At 43.2% G+C, this 20,722-nt stretch overlaps 1 protein-coding gene across 2 annotated transcripts; it reads right to left on the reverse strand.

Annotated features, from left to right (window-relative positions):
• Window positions 1-555: 555 nt before the first annotated feature.
• On the reverse strand, window positions 556-20,406 carry KLF5 (KLF transcription factor 5). Of its 2 annotated transcripts, none has more exons than XM_054628087.2 (4): window positions 19,936-20,406; window positions 16,060-16,936; window positions 14,883-14,942; window positions 556-2,482 (listed from the first exon to the last, which is right to left on the reverse strand). In XM_054628087.2, exons 2-4 carry the CDS (start codon window positions 16,922-16,924, stop codon window positions 2,304-2,306), a joined length of 1,104 nt encoding a protein of 367 aa, XP_054484062.2. In that variant the 5' UTR covers window positions 16,925-16,936; window positions 19,936-20,406; the 3' UTR covers window positions 556-2,303. The 2 variants fall into 2 exon arrangements, with proteins under 2 accessions (XP_054484062.2, XP_077029729.1); XM_077173614.1 differs by lacking the exon at window positions 19,936-20,406 and adding an exon at window positions 18,794-19,312.
• Window positions 20,407-20,722: the final 316 nt, after the last annotated feature.

Raw genomic sequence — 20,722 nt, forward strand, 5'->3', positions numbered from 1 at the left:
ACATGTACCCCCAGAGATGAACAAACACAATCACTTGAATTTTTCATGTGAACTGTACTTCCAAGGGAGAAACACCGAAAAGAAGACACTCATATGGCAGGCATAGTGCTGATATTGCATAGTGCTGCTGTGGGATCTTCCTGCCTTTCTAGGGCATGAAAGGACCTTTTGGAGAGAAATTTCTTTTGGGCAACACTGTCAATGAGTGTGAATAGATTTTAACCATTTTGAAAACGTGAAGGAATTTGTATACTTCTATACACCCAACAGGTACCTTTCATTTCCAATCACGCTACTGTGGATGCACAACTACAACTGTTTTCAGGCAACCAGTCACTTCCTTTTAAGCTCAGATAGCAGAAAAGCACCAATCCTTATCCCTTCACATGTATAATTTTCATCAGGGCAGGGTGCAGAAGTGCCAGGTACTTTCCAAAGAGGCAGTCTCTATGTAGAACAGACATTCTTTGCTTAATACTGTTATGATTTCCAGCTTCTACTGCAAAACACAGAACTTTCCTGTCAGGAGCTAGAGAAAGCACATGCACGCACACACACATTAGGCACTTTGTTTTATTTTGCAAAAAAAAAAAAAAAGTCTTTATATATAAACGATTTCATTCTCTCTCAAAACATTCTACAACTATACAGCTGTTTGCTCCATCATTTGCATATGAAATACCACAATACAAAAATAAGGTAGGGGGGAGGCAAAAGAAGCAAAACAGCAACCAATTTCTGCATGTGTTTCCACGTATAAACATTTGAAGCCTTACAAAATTATTTACATCGTTTGTCAACTATTTACATTGAGAGCAACATTTCTAACTATAACAAACAAAACTATAATTTATCAAGTATACGTAAAATTGTCTTGAAAAAAGAAGAGTCTATCATATACCACAAATAAATAAAGACAAACAACAGTTTTAACAAAGCTAGGTTTTCCTGCAAGACCCTTTTTTTTTTTTTGGTATTTTGATTGTCTATTTTAGCCTTTGGTTGACAGCTTAACATTACGGCTTGTGAAGTTCAGACACTTCTTAGGTTTGTTTGGTTTTCTCCTGTTGTCTGGCCAAATCCTACCTGGTCTAACCTCATCTTTGGCCCTCCATCTATGATTTCAAGGCTGAGCACGGTGGATCAAAGTCATTGTTAGCATAAAAGGGCAGCATTTCATTGACTTCCGTGGAGTTTCAGCTACTTCTGTAAGCAGTAAATTTTTCCCTGCGTGTGTCAGTCTGAACAGTGGATTAACTAAACTGCACTGTAATTTAAAAAAAATTACTGTATCCTTTACCTTCTAGTAAATTACATCCAATATCCACATGAAACTAGATCATACTGGTGCTGAACCAGCTTCATATGTCTATGTATGAAAACTGCATCCTAAATCCTTCTTTTTAAAGTGATACTAAGTTTAGCTTATGGTAAGAGGTTTAACATTCTGTGTTCATTTTAACTATCCCCGCTATTTCAGCTTCCAACATTGACTTTATAGTTCATTCTCCATGTTTTGCCCTTTTACGCAATTTGAAAACAAACTCCTGCTTTGAATATTCAGTGCACACCATTGAGTTAACAGGTACAGAACATCTGACTAAATTGGTACTATTTTGAGAGGTATTTAAGTATTTTTTTTTATAAATGTGCCAAGTTATCAAATGTAAAACAACTGCTTATTTCAGATGTTTCTTAGAAAACTTTTGTATTAAACCTAAAAAGCTGATTTGCATATTTACAAAATCTTTGTCATAGCAAACATGCAACACACAGAACAAAATGCTTTGTTCTATGGCTGTTTATGAATTTTCCTATGTATTTTATATCCACAGAACGGCTTAACATTAAAAAAAAACCCCACATGTACTTAAGTATGTCCAGTAAAAACCTGACAGATTACAGTTCATGGCTTTTCCACTGTGTGCATTCATCTGCATCCTCTCGTTAATTTGTTTACTAAACATTGTCACAATAATGACAGTGCTTTGGTCAAAACACTGCAAGAGGAAAAAAAAAAGTATAAAGCTGCAATGTGTTGAGATATAATACTTGTAAAGAGATGAAACCTGCTGACTAAAGCCATATACATCATGAAAGCAAACAAATGACTGAACACTCCGATAATTGTGATACAGTGTCTTCCCTTTTTCAGCATAAATATACAAAATATACATTTCCAGTTCCTTTTGAGATCTCTTTTGAAGTGGATACACTCAAAAATTCAACTAATTTCAGTTGTACATCGAGAGTCAATAGGAAATTGCATAGATACAGAAGAGCCTCCGTGACCAGTCCAGCTCCTAGTTCTGATGCCTCTTCATGTGGAGCGCCAGGTGGTCGGAGCGGGAGAAGCTGCGGTTGCAGACGGCGCACTGGAAGGGCTTGGCCCCCGTGTGCTTCCTGTAGTGGCGCGTCAGCTCGTCGGAGCGCGCGAACCGCCAGTCGCAGCCTTCCCATGTGCACTTGTAGGGCTTCTCACCTGGAACAGAGCAGGCAAAAATGGAACCGTCAGCTGCCACTCCTCAGCAGAAAACTGACATAAGTCTGCACTGAATGGCACTGCTCTTCCATTACATATCCTCATTATTCACAGCCCTATGCATCAGGCCCCAAACTAACAGCCTCTTTGTTTTCTCAGCTCTTGAAAATGGGATTTAATTCCTCACTAAAACATACAAAACTTTCAAACATGCAAATTGGAGAGAGCTACGGTACAGGAATGCAGAGTTAAAAAGCCTGCATGAGACCAAAACCTGCTCCTTTACACTCACCACAGTATGGGAGGGAGTAGGGGGAAAAAAAAGCAGTCTCGTGTGACAATCAAGACTGGTGTGTAACTTAACTTGCACCTTTCAAAAATGGGCAAACACAGTGCCTTTTTAAGAGGTCTGAAATGGCAAAGAAGATTTCTATAAGGATTCTTTGCAGTGTGCAGATCTGTTCAAGAGCTTCTGATATGTGAAGAAAGGGGCACAGTGTGCTACAAACACAACGGGGATAGTATTTCCTAAAATGTCACAAGCAATAAAAACTTGTGGTATCCTGCCTGGGGCTAGCTATAAATAGGAGAAAGCACCTCCAAGTTCAAAGCACCCATTTTCAGAATAAAATGTCTTTAATCAGGTGCTTAAATAGCCATATTTTAAGATGGCAAGTTCTTGCTGTCTTCAGCAGTCTATACTGACACAGGAGGAACATGGTACCTCAAAACTTGCCGTGTTACAGCAGCAACCGGCCCAGGCACCTGAAATGTTCATGTTCATCCATTTTAGAACTAGAAAAACAGTGTTTTAAGCATTCCTACAATTTACAGGTGTTTGTTGAAATGGAGGAAATATGGAGTCACAAAGCCATGATGACTTCTGTGTGAAATCAGAATTTTACACGGGTATGTACACCTGCCTAGGAGCTTGTGTGGGCATGATGTCACCACACAAGCAAGCTTCATATAAATAAAGAGGTTAATGTTCTTCATATAAATAAAGAGGTTAATGTTTGATGTTGTTTGACAAAAACACCTTGGAGTTGGGAGAGTGAATTGCTATCTATATTATTTTGTATTAATTTGACTTGTTTGTCATGAAGATAAAGAAAACCGAGCATATCAAAGCACTTGGCAGTAGCTTCATTTGGAACAGAAACTGACCAAAGCTGAGCTTTTCAAACATTTCTTTCTAATCCATCTTACAGATTGTCTACATCCCCACTGGTCCCAAACCTTTGCACTGACAGCTCAATCCTACTGCAGAGTGAAGTGCCTCCTACTTTTCCCTGTTTCACTATCACACAGGCACATGAAAGAAAGAGAGGGGTCAGTATCCTGCAATCAGAGTGCTTATTCTGCATCAGTTATGCAGGTAACACCACCTGAGAAGCTCCAAACCATTACTTCAAAGGCACTTATTTATCATGCAGATGAAATTATGAAACTGCTTTTGTCTGGGAGTTTCTACTGCTTTGTCTGATCAGCTAAAAAGTTTTCATCTACTACTGAGTGCAGAACTAGCCCTTTGCTCATAATGGGGATGTAACTTTGTACTGCCAGGTGTTGTCACAACCAGAACTAGACCTTTTCAGGAAAAACTAACCACCCACCCACCCAACAATCTCTTTACATCAACAGCAACTGGGATTTATTGAAGTCATGGTGGAAACCTAACATTCCTTAGGAAAGACGAGAGCCCGGCATCACCTCTCACAGAATTTGTAATTATTTGGTGGATCACAAATCAGAACAGAAATCATCACAGACTTCTGTCACAGCTGAATTAACTGTGAGTAAACTCTGAATTTACTCAGAGTAAATTCTGATGCTGATTGAAGATAGGAATGATCTATCATATAGAGTTCTTCTTTTTTGCTCCATGAAACAAATACTGTAGGCTAAAATACAAATTTCATTCAAACATAGTGTGTAAGCTTTTCTAACACCAATGAATCCTACTGAGAACACATTTGATCTTCACAGTAGAATGACAGGAAAGGTCCCTATTCAGTGAGGATCTTTTGCACTATATAGATGATCGATGATCCTCAATGTATTTTAATTGGGTTAACAATAGAGGCTGTAAAAGCCTGTGTTGCTGATCCAAAGGCCCAGCACCAGGGAGATAATCATTGAACACTTTGTGTTAAGGCACATGTGCACACACAGAAGTTACACAAAATAATTATTCCTGTATTTGAAATGTCTTAATTTAGGGACAGTGTATTTATTTATTTTCCTCCTTTCTTTCTCCTTTTCTCCCTGTTTCCCTTAAATTCTTCCTTAAAAGTTTTCACTCAAAGCTGCCACATTATACTTGACGCTCACAGTGCTGTGAGCCTGACACCCTCGCTGGCCAGGGAGAGCATATACAGTCAGGCCTCCATCTACTCCAAATGCTTCTTGTGTTTTGCAGGATTATACAAGGAATGACAGAGAAGGTAAAGAGGGCAGGAAAACAGCACTAGTTAACAAAAGCCTAGGAGTATCCAGACCAGACTGGAATGGGGACCCGGAGATTAAGATCTGTTTCCAAGTCTGGCACTGAGGAGGTACGAAATACATGCAACTTTCACTGAGTGTGAGGCTATGCTGCACTGTAAAAGCAGCCTCAAAGCTGTCCTGTGTAGGTGACACCTGACCCTGTCAGAGTCCAAACAGCAACAAAAAAAGCTGTCCCCTGTTAAAACCTTTCCTAACACGCGAGCAGCGTCAGCAGGTGTTGTGAGGGCTCCTGGCAGAGGAAGTGCCGGCGTGCCGGCAGTCTGGGCAGCAGTGATCCCTGTGCCCTGCTGGGTGCCACAGCCTCCCAGGCAGTGCTGAGTCCCACGGCCAGGACCCCCATCAAAGCCCAGGACACTCAACTTTGCAGAGACACTGTTTAGCAGCTCACCACACTGTCATGGTCACACCACTGCCTGCCACAGCCACAAATCATCCTGGACAACAGCGTTGCTCCAGGAAAAGCTCAGGCAGTGCCATGCAGAACAGCACCACTCCTCCTTGCTGGCAGACTGCTGCAGACCTGAGCTAAACCAAGCACTGCTAAGGGGATGAGCACAGGAACAAGCTGGTGCCTTACTCAGATTGTTTTAATAGTGTTACTTTTATGTACTGGAAATTAAAGCCAGAACGCTGCTTTTAACCCCTGCTTTGGCCAACAGTGAGAACTGGAAAATATATTTTTAGTGCCAGTGTAGAGGCCCGGATTATTTTGAATAAATCCTAGGGGTAAAATACTGAATATCTATGTTTGTAATGCTAGTTTCCGTTGGAAAGTTTTATTTAAGAACTGAATCAATTTCAAATGTTTTCCTTTTGGGCAAGGAGGAAGGGGGGGGGGGTAAAAAAAAGTAGGTGGAGATTAATTTTCACTCATTTAGAGCAAGCAGAGAACAACTAGCTGGTACTGTTTTCTCTCTCTCAACCTATACACATGCTTTTTGTCATTTAGCAGAAATAAGAATTTGGTTTTAAGTTCCTGCAAGCAAGGGGAATAGAGTCTCACATATTTTTCTGAAGTGATCCTACTTCTTTACTGTGCTGACTTTGAAGGTCAGAGAAATCTGGGTTGAAGACTTATTTTTAAAAAACGCAGGTATACACAACAAGGGACACTGAACTCTTTATCCACTGTTTTCGTTGGCTACATAGTAATGTAAGATTTGTTTACTTTAATGATTGTGCAAAATACAGTAGCTGTAAAGTTTCAGAAGTATTTGGTTTTCCTTCAGCAATTTAGGGCTTCTATAGGGTGTTAAACCAAGAATGCCACTGGTCATCAAACATGAGAGCAGTACAGCTCAGTAACTGGAACACGACCATGGTATCAAACAGGTATTTCACTGTAAAAGCAAGAAAACAGCTAACTCCTCCACTTCAGGGGAGCTTCCACGGGATTTGTTAGAATGTCAACACTGTTCAACTAAAACACCATGGAGGAAGCTGGTACCGATTTCCAGCCAAATAGCACACTCCAACCCTTTCTTCCCAAGCCAGAAATATTATACACAGCACTTCTGGGAAACAGAACTGCTTTCCTTTAAATTATACTTCAACAGGATAGGGATTTCATAAGTTTAATTGGATTTCTGCACAACCTCCTTCCAGTATCAATGGTTTAAAATATTTTGCTAGGCTTATACATCACAAAATATATTTTTAAGTTCTTGAGCTCTTAATATGCATCCATTCTCCTGTTTTAAAGAAATACATTTGTGGAGCATGAGAATGAGACTTGTATTTGAGCACAGAAATTTTAAGCCCTAATGTTTAGATTGGAAGGTCTTTTAAAGAAAGCACGCACCAAGAGATAAGGGAGTTTAATCTGAAAGGAGACTATTTTGCTTCCAAAGTGTCTATTTGTTATAAAAAAATTATTCATAATGCTGTGAGATTACCAGGACGTCAAAAAGACGTTTAGATGTCCACATATAACGTGCTACACTAGCCAGCCACCTCAACAGATAAAATCTCCCCCAGCAGATCCCATGGTTCGGGTTTCTTATCAATACCACAGGAGAGTGGTCTGGATCAGTAAAGTACACACACTGTGTTGCCTCTTCTCCCTTTAATTTATTTTCTGATTCAGTTGTGTCAAAACGCACCAATGGCTTTCCTAACATTTAATTCTAGTCACTGGCAGTGACCCTTGTGGCCATGCTCATTTGGGTAAGGCACAGTGCCACCCGTGTCGGGGGGAGACGGTCATTTTGAAGACACCCTCTATCTTCAACAAACAGCCTCTGCTCAAGAACATGTTTCTGTTTAAAACTGTTTGGAAAAAACAAGTCACTGACAGACTCCGTTTTTGATGAATCTCCCCATTAATAAGAAAATAAGCTTCCTTATTTCATCAAAGAGTCGTATGACTTTACTTCTTTTATTTCTGCAATTCACTGCCAGGACGGCTTTCTTTAAAAAAAAAGTTGTAAACAGCAAGGGCTGGATTTTCAAACCTAAAGTTAGGTAACTCTATTGGTATGCAGAAATCCAAATACAGATATTACACCAGCCAATGCCTGCAACTTCACTTGTTTCCTATCAGAGATTTCTGTCAGAACAGCGAGTTTGGAGCTCCCTTAAGGAATAACAAATAGTCTCTCACTTTTCAGAGACTCCAAAATCACAACCCTGATTACAGCTCATAAGGGTATAAAAGTAAAAAGACAGCCGCGCCGCACCCCCCCTCCTGCCTCCAGTTTGCAATCATTTTAATATTACTTGTGCTTATTACGGAACTATTTCTAGCAGCAAATGGTTCTAGCAAAGGTTGGCCTTAAAAAATATTCGGGCAGGTGTGATAAAATTGTGTCAAAGCAAAAGTTTCTGTACCAAAACTGCACCAAGTTATGTGCATAACCTTTATCATGTTCAGCTTTAAAACAGATTATTAGAAAGATTTATGTTGTCTCAAAGATTTCTGGCACATTTGTTTTCAAATTTTTCACATTAACATCAGTTCTCATAATTTCCTGAGATGCTATAGCCTCAAATTTTAAAAATAATAAGAACAAATGAAATGTTTTTTCTGTTTTGGTTTGCTTGCAATAGTGTTTCCCTAGCTAACAGCACCCTAGTTTTAAATTCTGACTGGGTTACTGGGGTGTATGTCTGCGAGCATTCAGAAGTTTTTTGCTCTACACGTTTTCCTAAAATCAGATCTTCTTTTTTTTATTGACTAAGTGCTAAGTGCTGTAGTCATCATTAAAAGCAGCTTCTAGGTTTGGTTTTGGGTTTTTTTTTGAAAAAGAACAGAAAGCTGGATTTTCAAAATAAGTAATCCCTCAGATGTTTAAAAGATCTTTAGTGCACTAAAATTCTTAGTTGTCCAAGATGGAGATGGATGAGAGGACTGATAGCAAGCAAAGTACATCCAGCTTATTCTGTGTGTGACAAAACAAACATAGTCCTTGAAACAACCATCCACAAATGGTATGAATGAGCAGCATATGCAGCACACTTCTAAATGCAATAAGGTCTGTGCCTACTATAGCAGTGGCTAAAGGGGTACTATTAAACACTCCTTCACCATGAAACAGCATTTTATGGAATTTTGTAACAGAGAGCTTTGAGCTCAGCACAAAGTCCGGTCACTGATAAATGAAGCATGAACAGGAATAAAAGATAACTCACTGGTGATCAAAGAGGACAGCCAAAGGAATTCACTGTCTGACTGCAGAGGTGCAGAAGGCATTACCTTCTCAGCACTCCCACCAGTGCTAGAAGCACACTTGTTTTGTTAAGTGTTGTCTTATGCTGTTCAAGGATTAGTGGGGAATCTTGACTGCTCTCTGCAATGGTTTATTTTCTTTCTGGTTTAACATTCTGTCTTAACAGAGGTGGTCTCTCTTCAAGGAGATATGCAAACACAGAGAAAAGGAATTTTTTTAAGTAGGTTTATAAGAAATCCATGCTATTTAGGGTGCATGGCTGTGTCTACACATCCTGTGCTGAAGAACACATTTCCACACCTATGCCTGTGGTACAAGAACTGCTCTTTCACCAATAACACTGGCTTTTGTACAGTCAGATAAGAGGTGCTCTTAAAATGGAATTTATTAAATGCATACTCTAAACTTCCAGATCTCTATCTACTGTATGCACACATACAGCAAAAGAAAAAAAGGCAATACATTAAAGGTATTTTAACTCAAAGCAAAGCACTGTACACTCGCCAAAATCAAAGGTTTCAATATGTCCCTAATCAGAGTTGTTAAGAGATCTCTGAATATAAATAATGCACCCTGACAGGACAGGAATGCTGCTACCAAGATACTCATACTAAACTAGGACATTACTTAAATGTTTCTAATCTTTCACCAATGGGAGGTGCAGGTCATCTAACAAACAACAAGCAACACACTACCCTGCCTGGAACTGGGAGTCAGTCGTCCTAGTCAAGCCTCAGAAATTAATTACAATAAGGAATGTCTGATCAAATAATGGAAAGTTTTAATCACTGGCAATTGCTGTGAATCTTGGGACTATTAGCCTATGTAGGGCGGTCTCAAACTGAACTATATTTAAAGCTGGTCTCTTAGGTCAACAGTTTCCTTATCAAGAATCAAATATCCTGGAACTGAAGTTTAATCCTCTCAGGGAGCAATTGACAGAAACAACAGTTTTTTTAAGCTGTCATGCTTAGAGGGACTTTCTAGGCTTTTAATCAAAAAGAAAATATTAGGCTTTTCTTTCCAGTATCTAAAATCTAACTGGAATACCCTCACCTGACACCTCGGAATTTAATTCCTACTTCATAGAAGTTTTATGGTGGATACCGGTGAGAATGATCAGTAATGTTTAAATTAAATTCAGGTTTATGCTGCTAACATTTCAACCTCTTTTGAGCAACACATTCAAACACTTCCCATTCTGCTTATGACTGCAGATAAAGAACCAGATCAATTATTCCCAAGGCCTGCGATCATTCATGAAGTGTTTGAAAAAAATGCATTATTTTCCCTTAAACTGTGGTTTGCACAGGAAAATAATGTACTTCCATTTCTCACACAGGCAACTAATGGATTTAGCAGAATTCATAAATAAAAGATACTAACATACCCTTCAGCAGTGTCTAGCAACACTGCACTTTAATGCACTTTGTCAACAGTTTTCTTTAACTCTCTTCCACTTATCCTTATGGTCTCTATCAATGATGGCATTTACTGACAGCTCCTTAAAACGTAATCTATGCAACTCACCCATTTAACAGGTCAAAGAAGCTGGATCTGAACAGAAGTATTACTTAATTGCTGTTTTCACGATTTCAGGGTAAGAATTGCTATGGCTGCAACCATGCGCAAGGCAGAGTCTTTTGGGGCCTCCATTCCTCATTTGCACACCATGAGCAAAATCCCGCACCCAAGTCTCAGTATTATTGGAATTCATTTGTGCTTTTCCTCCAGCAGGAGCCCAACTACTACTTGTCTTCCCTTCCAGGCTTCCTTCCTGAATTCCTGGGCAAATGACAGCACCCTGAACAAGTGTCCCTCTACAGGTATGGTGAGCTGAGAGCATCAAGTCCCAGGGACTGCTGAAGTCTACTGCTTACAACTGGTTCTAATCCTGATGCACCATCGGTCTAATTCTGGATCTATTGAGGCAGAGATCTAAAATAAAATAAAACGTTTAACACCTTGACAAACCGCACAAGTCAGCAGCTGTTCTGTGCCTATATAAACATTTGAAATAACCAGGGACAGTGGAAGTATTTTGAGTGCATCTCATTAGGGAAATGCCATTTCTCTTGAGTTATCTCGGCTTCCACTTCCCATCACCAAATACAAGCTAGATCTATAGATAGAGATGAAATAGTTCTGCAGTTAATGCTAGAAACTATTAATGGCAAGCCCACCATGTGACCAGAGAACATGCCTGTACAAAGACTCTGTATACGGAAAACCAGTACGCAGCTGGAAAATGTCCTCAATGCGCGTGCCTTGATGTGTTCAAAACAATCACAGATTTTCCTCTTAAAAACATACACAATTCTGAAGTGTGCAGCTGCTCACAGAAATAATTAACCGCCCCACTAACTCCCCGTAGCCAGCTGTTCTGCAGCACTACAGGTAGTGTACAGGCATGGTACTACAGGTGCCTGCACAGCCAACAGTCAACACATCCACAATCCAAACGTTTGGCACATAAAGAAATCTAAAAGGATACGTTATAGGACCACTGTTTCCAAATGATTACGTGATATGGATATGTGTATATACTTGGATGGCAGAAGAACTGAATGAAGTTTATCTGCAATACGCAAATAACTACTTTTCCCAGAGATTTGCACGCGTTTCAGTTTGGACATAGAGCTGTTATGCCAGAGCTTTCAGGTGCCTTTGCTGCTGAACAGCCTGTGATAAATGCACAACCCCCTCACACATTAGATACCACAGTTGCAGAACGCCGGGTACGAAACAAAACTTGTTGCATGACGAACAGGTAACATTATTTTAAAAGAAACCGTCTGCTTCAAAAGGTCAAAAAATTCCACCTGTTTTGAAAGCTGTTCTAATAAGTACTTTAAAATACCAAGTACCATTTAACCTGTTTCAGAAGTAACAAACATCAAATTCAGGTATTATATTGAGGTTTTTTAAAGTATTAAAATGTACCACATGCCTGCTCCAGAACTTCATGGAAATGGATGAACAATGTTCTGTATCTTTTCAACACTCAAACTTTTGTTCATATTCTGTTTTGGGGTTGCCAGTTTACCAACTAAAATTTATTTCATCGTGAACAAATGGTAAAGCATTACATTGGGAAAGAAAAATGTGTGTCTGCTTCAGCAACCAGTACAAATACATAACCCTATCTCAGCTCTCAGCAGGAATACTGGATTCCTGATCAACAGCAAGAGTCCACTGTAACTACACTAAATCAGCATAACTATATCACTTCATACCACCTGACCTGGTCTAAGGTAAACAGCTGGGGAACACCTAAGAAGAAAAAGATATGGGATTTTCCTCTTGCCCTTTCCCTACAGTTTTTTTAGATGTAATTTATAAAATCTGACAGTATGCTCATATCTGAACTAAGAAAAAATATACTACAGCCTACATTCCATCTATCAAAAGTAACATTCCCCTTAGGTTTGTTCTCAAAGATCATCTACTAAACCCAGGGAAAGCCTTTCAGAAGAGAAACACTGCTAAATAAATACTGTGAAAAGGCTGAGATTTTCCAATACAAAAGGAAAACCATGAGGTCTGTCTTGACTTTTAATGGCAGACAAACTTTGCTGCAGGCTCTTTTATTTTAAGATGACAGATTGCTGAGAAGGGCGGGGACTGGTTGGGATGAGAGAGAGACTGCAGCCAATTTTAAAAGGTATTGTTAAGAAACTAAGAATAAGGAGAGAACAACTTCAGTGGTCCATGATTACTAAAGAACGGGTTTGGCCAGATAAACAGGTCTGCTATCCCTGAAGGGATTTGAAAGAATATCACACACAACTTTATTAAAACGGCTTACGTGACATTTGCTTTAGACTTTGAAGGTAAAAGCTTCACACAAAGTCCTTTAAAAGTGTTTTAAAACTGAAAACTCAAAACTTATTAGTGCTGTATGAATTTACAGTTCTGGGGGGATGGGATACACATCCCCTAATTTAGCCCTCGGCATCGATCCCTGCGGAGATCAATAGCAAGATTCCCCTGTAGTCTTGGGGAAGGCTGAGCAACTCCACAGATTTCCCTGAGTTTGCACCCCTTTACTTTAACATTCCTTAATCGATCAAACATTAAGTCAGAGATCTGGCTCTTGAAACACACTTCAATCGTATGTTAAGGCAGAGATCAGAATCGCTGCTGGAAATCTTCAAGTATGAAGTGAATATTCAGGAGAGTTAAACTAATCCAAACTCTGAAATACGGCAGGTAACAGGATCCGGACTCACATTCTTGCATGTAATGCACGCTTTAGACAGTTTATCCCTTCATTCACCTCCCCAGAAGACCCTTTGTATTACAGACCTGCTTAAGTTCACTAGATTTTTATCTAAAACAACATTCTTGTTTCCATGAATACATCAGCTCCTCTGACCTTTGCACGTTTTATCCACATTTCTAGGTAAAAAAGTGAAGGCAACAATAAACATTAGTGACCCTAGGCAATATATGCTAGCCATGAGGTATGTATTTCTATGCATACAAGAACTAACTTTGTAAACCCTGAAGTCATTACCACTCAAGGCACAGAAAAAGATAGAAATGGATTAAAAAAGGAAAAGCATTCATTTCAAATGCTGACTATGTAATGTTAATGTTTAGACTAAAGCTTTGCTTTTATCTCTCTTCCTAGTTATTTTATAATAGCAATCAAGATATTTAAAACTGGTATTTAGTTCCTGGCTGAAGTGCGCAAGTGGAAATCATACACTTAAATTTACAGATTATTTATTAAACTGGGATTCTATGATACTACTCAGATTTACAGCCTCATGAAAATATTCCTTTCCTACTAAACTTACTACTAGCAAGTGATTATATATTAAGAATACTTTTAACAGCGTTGGTGCTTAGCCTGTCACTAACGCAAAACAATAATTTTCTACACTCGCTTTTAATTTTTCACTGTACAACACAGGTAACTTTCATTTCTGAAAACAAGATTTCCTTAGTAACACTTAGCATGGACATACTCAACTTCTTTACAACAATCTAACAATCCATTTATAATAGCTGCTGAACAGAAGGCCTTGTTTCCATAGAGATAGTGAAACAATTTGTTAGACGATAGCTCTGGACAAGTTTTGATTTAAGCTTAGGTGAAAACTCACTCCTTGAATGGCACAGCCCGCTTCAATAACAAAGTTGCTTGAACTGTGACTTGTGTTTTGCTCTGATTCTAAACCCATGCATAAAAGAACCAAGGTTCACACTCACTTCTAAAAACAGGAGTCACAGTCCTTTCATTTAATTTTTTTACAAAATCAGTCATGTGCTTTTCACCAATTTAGCATGAGTGGTTCTGTATCAAGATCCCAGCAAAGAACTGCCCTTAACAGTTTCAAGCGTGCTGGTGGTGAGCTATGTGTTTTTCCTTCCCTCCCTCTCTCCTTCTCCCCCCTGCCTCAGCAGGTGAACACTTGGGAAGAGCATCTGGGACAGTTCCACCTCCCAGCCACTGTCCTCAGCATTCTCAGCTCCTGTGCCCACACAACCAACACCATCCCCAGCTCCGCTCCTCGCGGGTCCAGGAACAGGGGCGGCCTCTGTAGCTGCAAGCAGAGTTTGATCAGGGTACAAAAAAGCAACTGTGACACACTGACACTCTTAATTTTCTTCATTTTGATGTCTTTTCCTGACAAAATAAAAAATTTTAAAAATCGAAGTTATATCCTTTTTAAAAAAAAAATAAACATGGAGAACCACTTGTCTTTCATAAAAATAATAAAGCCCACTTAATGCCAAGTAGAAAGTAAATAGACATATCTTGGGAGTTTTCATGACATTTGTGAAAAATTCTAAGATTAAATAATCCTAAAAGTTCAGAAAGAAAGCCCAAGCCAGAAAATTCTATCTACTCAGATACATCTTCAAAAGTAGAACGTCTTTACTATGTTTAATTCACTAGTTGGGGAGGAAAAAAAGAAAAAAGATTTTTTTTTTTTAACACTTCAATGGCATTTTAGACTGAAAAGGAAAGTTTCCATCTACCTCGTTGTCAGCTATTTTGAATTCCACTGACGTTTAACAAAACTGCATTAATAAAACAAATTTTACTTCTCACTGACCAATCCTCAAGTATTTTGTAGCTGACCTGCCAGTCTGTCCACACCACCCTAGAGAAAACAGGGAGAAGCTGGCAGACCCAGCGTTCCTGCTTTGTCAGAAACCGCGTCAGCCACGGACGAGAGACAGCGAGAGAGCGAGTGCATACATACCTGTGTGAGTTCTCAGGTGCGCTTTTAAGTGAGAAGACTTTGTATAAACTTTTGTGCAGCCTAAACAGAAAAAAACAAAACCAAAAAAAGCAAAGAGGCTTCAGTAGGGAGAATAGAAAACACTCCACACTATGTTTAAATTTCCTCATTCAGTGCTGGAGTACTATCTGGACACATTTAAGTTTACTACTTTTTGGCATAATTTTTGCCATTTAGAAGCAAAATTCTCTATAGAATGCTCCTAGAGATATGTTGCTTGACACATAAAAGAGAAAAACATGTATGTTCCTGGTCGACTTACTGCTTTGTAATGTAGTATATAGGCCAATGGCTGCTACAATCTATGTACAGTAACACCTGCTACATAAGTCAACAACTTGGGGGGGGTGGAGGGGGTTATTTGATTGTTTTTTTAAAATTTCCAAGAGGACCTAATCAAGCCAGACTCCATGTCATTGTCACCCAGGGCTCAACACAACTCTTTCACTGGGCATTTACTGTAAGGCACACCGAATGGGTGACATGGCACCCAGAGCTGGCAAAGGGGGAGCTGCAATTTCCCTCTGCGCTTACAGCGGGTGTGCACGCCCTGTGTCTGGGATCACGTACATGGCAGCACACTTTCCAGTCAGATCCCTCTTCCCCTCCAGCCCAGAAGGCAATCCATCTGCAGACAATTTTCAGAGATAGTTTTAATGGATTTATGAGGGCAGTTGAATCTCCTGCTCATAACAGGGAAGAATGGCTGTGGCCTTGGCTACTGGGAGCTGAAATTACTCTCGCAGTGCCAGAAAATTCAAACAGAGCTGTACTACACTGGACAAACTGAGCCTCTGCTCTATTATGAATACTGGACAGTCACAATGATTGACACTAGCAAAGCCCAAATTTTTTATTTTTTTATTTTCTACAGAGTCTCTAATTTTGTAACATAGTAAAATGAGCTCAAGAGAATGACAAATGACATGAAGAATACCAATTATTTAACGAATGTGAGAGTCTTCCACTCAAAACAATGATGAAGACAAATTCTACTTGGACAAAGAACTATTTGGTTCTCCTTAGGTGTAGACCACAGCTAAAGAAAACCACTTACACTTCATCCATTATTATTCACACTTGTTTTTGTTTTTTTTTTTATTGCAAGAGCTGGGATTTTCTGGCACAGATTGCTTACCTGGGTAGTCACAGTAGTGGATACGTCTTTTCTCCAAATCTGGGTTACTTCTCCTGTTGTATCTGACAGGTTGGATGTTCTGGGGGGTTATGGGCAGAGTTGCTGGTAGATTCGGGTTGTGAATCGCCAGTTTGGAAGCTATAGTTGCAGCGTACGACGGAGGAGGGGTTAAATTCTGCAGCATCTCTGCTTGTCTGTCTGGACTTCCAGGCTCTGAGCTTGGGGGTGAAGGAGGGAAGTAAGTGGCCTGCTGCTGCAGAAACTGGTTTGGCATGGTGTAGGTGCAGGGGGGGATGCCCTGGAACTGTTTCATTGCAGTCTGTGGAACAGCCGAGGAGAGCGTGTTAAGGCCCGCCATGGCTGAGGGCATGGAGACATTGCTGAGGGAGTCCATCACGGCCGCCTGGGGAGTGCTGCTGGGCATGTCTAAATCCGGCGAGCTCAAGAGCTGATACAACTGGCCTTGCTGGGGTGTGATGGAAAGATGGACATCTGGTGTAGGAAGCTCCTGCTTGATGAAAATGTTGTTCACGTCAGGGGTTTGGTGGGAGCTGAAGATGCTGGTAAATTCTGGGAGGGCCTGAGTGGGAGCAGGGGCAGGGGTAGTAGTTTCGTTCTGGTGACTGAAGATGGTGACTGAAGATGGTTCTGTCTTGATGTGGGTTACACAGGGTCGCTGAGATTTGTACAAGCCAGTTCTCAGGTGGCTGATGTCAGGCAGGAAGACGTTCATGTTGATGCTGTAAGGCAACCCTTCGCTGTCGGTGAAAAACTGGTCTACAACCGAGGCACTGTCTCTTCTGTATTTCTTATGTTCAGGAATGACGGGAACGGGCGGGAGCTGAGGTGCCAGGTATTTCTCCATTTCACATCTCGTCTACAAAGACAAAACAGACCATAATCCACATGATTTGTTACCAGCTAAGAAAGATGATGGCATCCAAGTCATGTGAGGCTTTACAAATAAAAGGCAATACTGTTCATCCAGCTGCAAGACACCTACAGAGGAAGTTATGAATGCTCACACTAATGAAAACCTGCTTGATTTTACAATCAGCACGCTGATCAACATCATCAAGGACAAGGAGATAAAGTCACAGTACAAAGCGTTCACACATTAAGACAGATCTGATGTTTCAGCATACACAAACTTTTCATCTTTTATGCCTAAAAGACAGTGCAAGGCGCAGAAGTGACAGGCGCTGTGCCTAATCTGCAGATCTCCTGCTCTGGAATTCACTGCTGGAGCAGGGTGACTGCCTATCTCTTTCACCCGCTTCTCTTTGAAATGCTAACTGTAAAAGCCACATCCTCAGCTGACTATCTGAATACTAATACTTCAAATAATGTTTATATATATATAACATACTTCCATGATTTTTCATCCCTAGAAGAACGGGATTTAATTAGAAATAGAACACCGAAGTGTAAAGTTACTAATAATATCGAATAAAAAGGAGACGGGTTGACTACATCAGAGTATTCTTTGTGTAAAGTGTCTCCAGGACTACACTTGAACCAATAATAATCTATGCAGTGTGTAATTGTCTAATAGCGTGATAACCATGTCCCTATCCATGCCTCGGTTCCCGGAGAGCTCTTTAATTACTGGAAAATCACCCTCTTAGCACGGTAGTGCGAGGGAATCCGTGGGTGGCTGGAGCCCTATACATTACTGCTGTACAGTCATCGGCAAAACATTTACCATGCAGTCTTCAGTGGGCAAATGCTACATTCCCCCCTGCCCTGTCAAGAGAGTGCTCATACCAGACCCGTTTAGCACCCCGCAAGCGAAAGCAGCTGACAAACAGCAACTCTGCCCGAAAGTGGATTTTAGGACCTTTCTTCAAAGACCCCCGGTAAACACCACAAACAAACACAGCCGCCTTCCCGTCTCCCTTTGATCTGGATCTGCCCCGACATGCCAGGCTACTTTTTCCAGCTCTTGTTTACGAGTCGAGGGCAGCTCGCTTTGAAGACAGGGACTTATTTACTCCTTAGGGAAGACACCACCGAAAGGCAGCGCCCGACAGAGCGCTGCCCGGCACCGGGGCTCCCTCTCCGCCGACCCGGGCAACGCCGGTGCCTCGTAGGGCGCGGGGAACCGCCCCTGGAGCGGGCACCGTCCGCGGGCTGGAGCCCGGCTGCGGTCAGCACCTTCCCGCTTTTAGCTCCTCCAGCTGTTTGCCTGCGGATCCGCTCCCAAACAGCCTCTTGGGACAGGCACAAAGTCCTGGGAAGTCCCCCGTTACCAGCGAGTCGTGTGCTCTCCCCCCCCCGCCCCCCGAACATGACTCCTTGCGTGGGCGAGGAGGACAGGCGGCCGCTCTAATTCTGCCGCCGGGCAAGTGCGAAGGCAGCAGCTGTAGCTTTCAACACACTAGCGGGGGCAGCCCGGCTCCCCCCGCCTCGCCGGGACGGCCCCGGCTGCCTCTCCGCGCTCCGCCGGCGGGAACACGGGAGCGCTCCCGCTCCGCACGGGCAGGATGGGCGGCGTGGCCGCTCCCCCGCACATACACACGAACCCATACACATACATACATACACACACGCACTCCGCCGCTGCTGCCACAGCCCCGCAGTTCGGTGTCCGCCGCCCTCGCCCCGCAGCCCGGCCCCACCCAGTCCCGCCCGCCCCGCAGCGGCCGCTCCGGCCGGGGCGAGGCGCGGCTCCAGGGCTGCGCGGGCAGCACCGAGTGCCCACCGGCGGCTGTGAGCGCTGCTCGCTGCCTACCTGCACCATCTCCTCCGCCGGCAGGTTCGCGCCGCCGCCCCCCGGGTGCTGCTGCTGCTGCTGCGGCGGCGGCGGCTGCTGCTGCTTCAGGTCCTCTCCAGGGAAGATCGCTGCCTCCCGGGCCCCCAGCACGGGCTTCAGCTGCGCGAACACCGGCTCCTCGGGCTGCTGCACGGGCCCCAGGCGGGCGGTCATGGTCAGCACCCTGGTGGCCATGGGGCTGGCGGCGGGCGCGGCGCGGACGGGCTGCCCGCCCCGGCGCAGGGCGAGTGACCCGCGGGCGGCTCCGGGCGGGCGGGCGGGCGGTGGCTGCTCGTGCGCTCACTGCCCAGGAGCACCAGCCCAGAGCGCATCCACTCCGCTATCGTCAGTGCCTCCGCCTGTACCTGGCCGCGGGTATCTACCCGGTAACACACGCCCGCCTCTATTTCACCCTACTCCACCCCCGGCCCCCCCTATACCCCACCCAGCCCGGAGAGGGGGCCGGCCCTGCCGCCCGCCCTGCCTACGGGGAGCGCGGGCAGCTCCTCCCCGCCGCCCGGTCCGGCTCGGCCCGGCCCGGCCCGCCTCGGCCCTGCCCCGCTGCGGCGGTGATGGCGGAGCGGTGCCGATCCCGGTGCCGGTGCCGATCCCGGTGCCGGCTCCGGCAGGGCGGTACCGCCCGGGCAGCAGCCGGGGAGCGGTGCCCGGCGCAGTCCCTGGAAAGGAGCGGCCGGCGCGGCGCTCGTCCCGGAGTGGAAGCGGATTTTCAGCAAGTGCGGCGCTCCGCCGGGGCTTTTCTCGTGCTTGTACTATTATTTATAGTCTTGTAAAGAAGCACTGCTAATGTGGGCACTTTAAAACAACTGTCTTGTCCTACCTTTCATCTTCAAAAGGGTTTTAAAGGCAGTCGTTCAGATTTATTATTTTTTGTCCTGAAGGCAACTCGTACTCGAAACCTGCTGCTAATAATTATCAGCCCGGCAGTACACATCCACCCGCCCCCTCCCCACCCCGTACACTGTGAAAATGAAGTTTTCCAGCATTTTAGAGAAATAGCGCAGAGGACAAGGAAGACGGGTAGAGGAAAAGAGGTAGAGGCGATTGAACCTTCTCTTTCCCCCCTCCTCCCCCCCACCGAAATGAGGCAAGTTTCTATTTACTTGTTTTGAGGTGTGGTTTCGGCGCAAAGCATATTTCCCCGTAGACACAGGACGGTGAGCTAAGCTGCCGCATGTTTCGCTGAAGCAGAAAAAGGAGGGACGCTGTCCTTTCGTGCGACACCGACCGGCTCACGTCGTACGGGAAAAGTACAGCATGTAGTGGAGCTTTGGAAAAAAGCACAAACTTTCCACCTTTCTCCCAGCCCTGTCAGCTCTGCGCCTTCGGTTTGCAGGGAGAGAGTCTGGGAATCCACAGAAATGTTGGCAACCTCCCCCTCCCCGTATTTATCCCCCATCATTTACCGACAAGGTTCTTTTTTAAAACGTAAAAAAAGCATTTTCTTTCTGGTCAGCCTGGCACTCCTCCCCTTTGCCGCCCAGTCCACAGCGAGTAGGATGTCTCAGAGCCTGCATGCAGAAAGCTAATTACAGAACCAGGGAAGAGCTCAGCATAACATTTCTTTTCACGAACTGTCTGTTTAGCAATATGTAGCCTCTTGATGCTTGTTATTACTAACGTAGATCCGGCTACTCCCGTCAGCGCCGCATTTAAAGCCGTGCAGGCTCATTTCCATCCGACACCAACACGTATTCCCGTTTAGGCAATATGCAACTTCAGTGTCCTTTACTGAAGACTCATGGCTGGCATTTCGTTCCCCACTCAAGCCTAGGAACACGTGTTTCAACCATCAGATTTTAAAATCATGTCTTGTTTTTTGTGAATGCCCTTCACATAACCCTAGTTTAAGGTTAAACTTCAAACTATGCTTTTTGAATACCTGACATG

This window comes from Agelaius phoeniceus, chromosome 2, assembly GCF_051311805.1.
Source record: "Agelaius phoeniceus isolate bAgePho1 chromosome 2, bAgePho1.hap1, whole genome shotgun sequence".
Classification (NCBI taxonomy): domain Eukaryota; kingdom Metazoa; phylum Chordata; class Aves; order Passeriformes; family Icteridae; genus Agelaius; species Agelaius phoeniceus.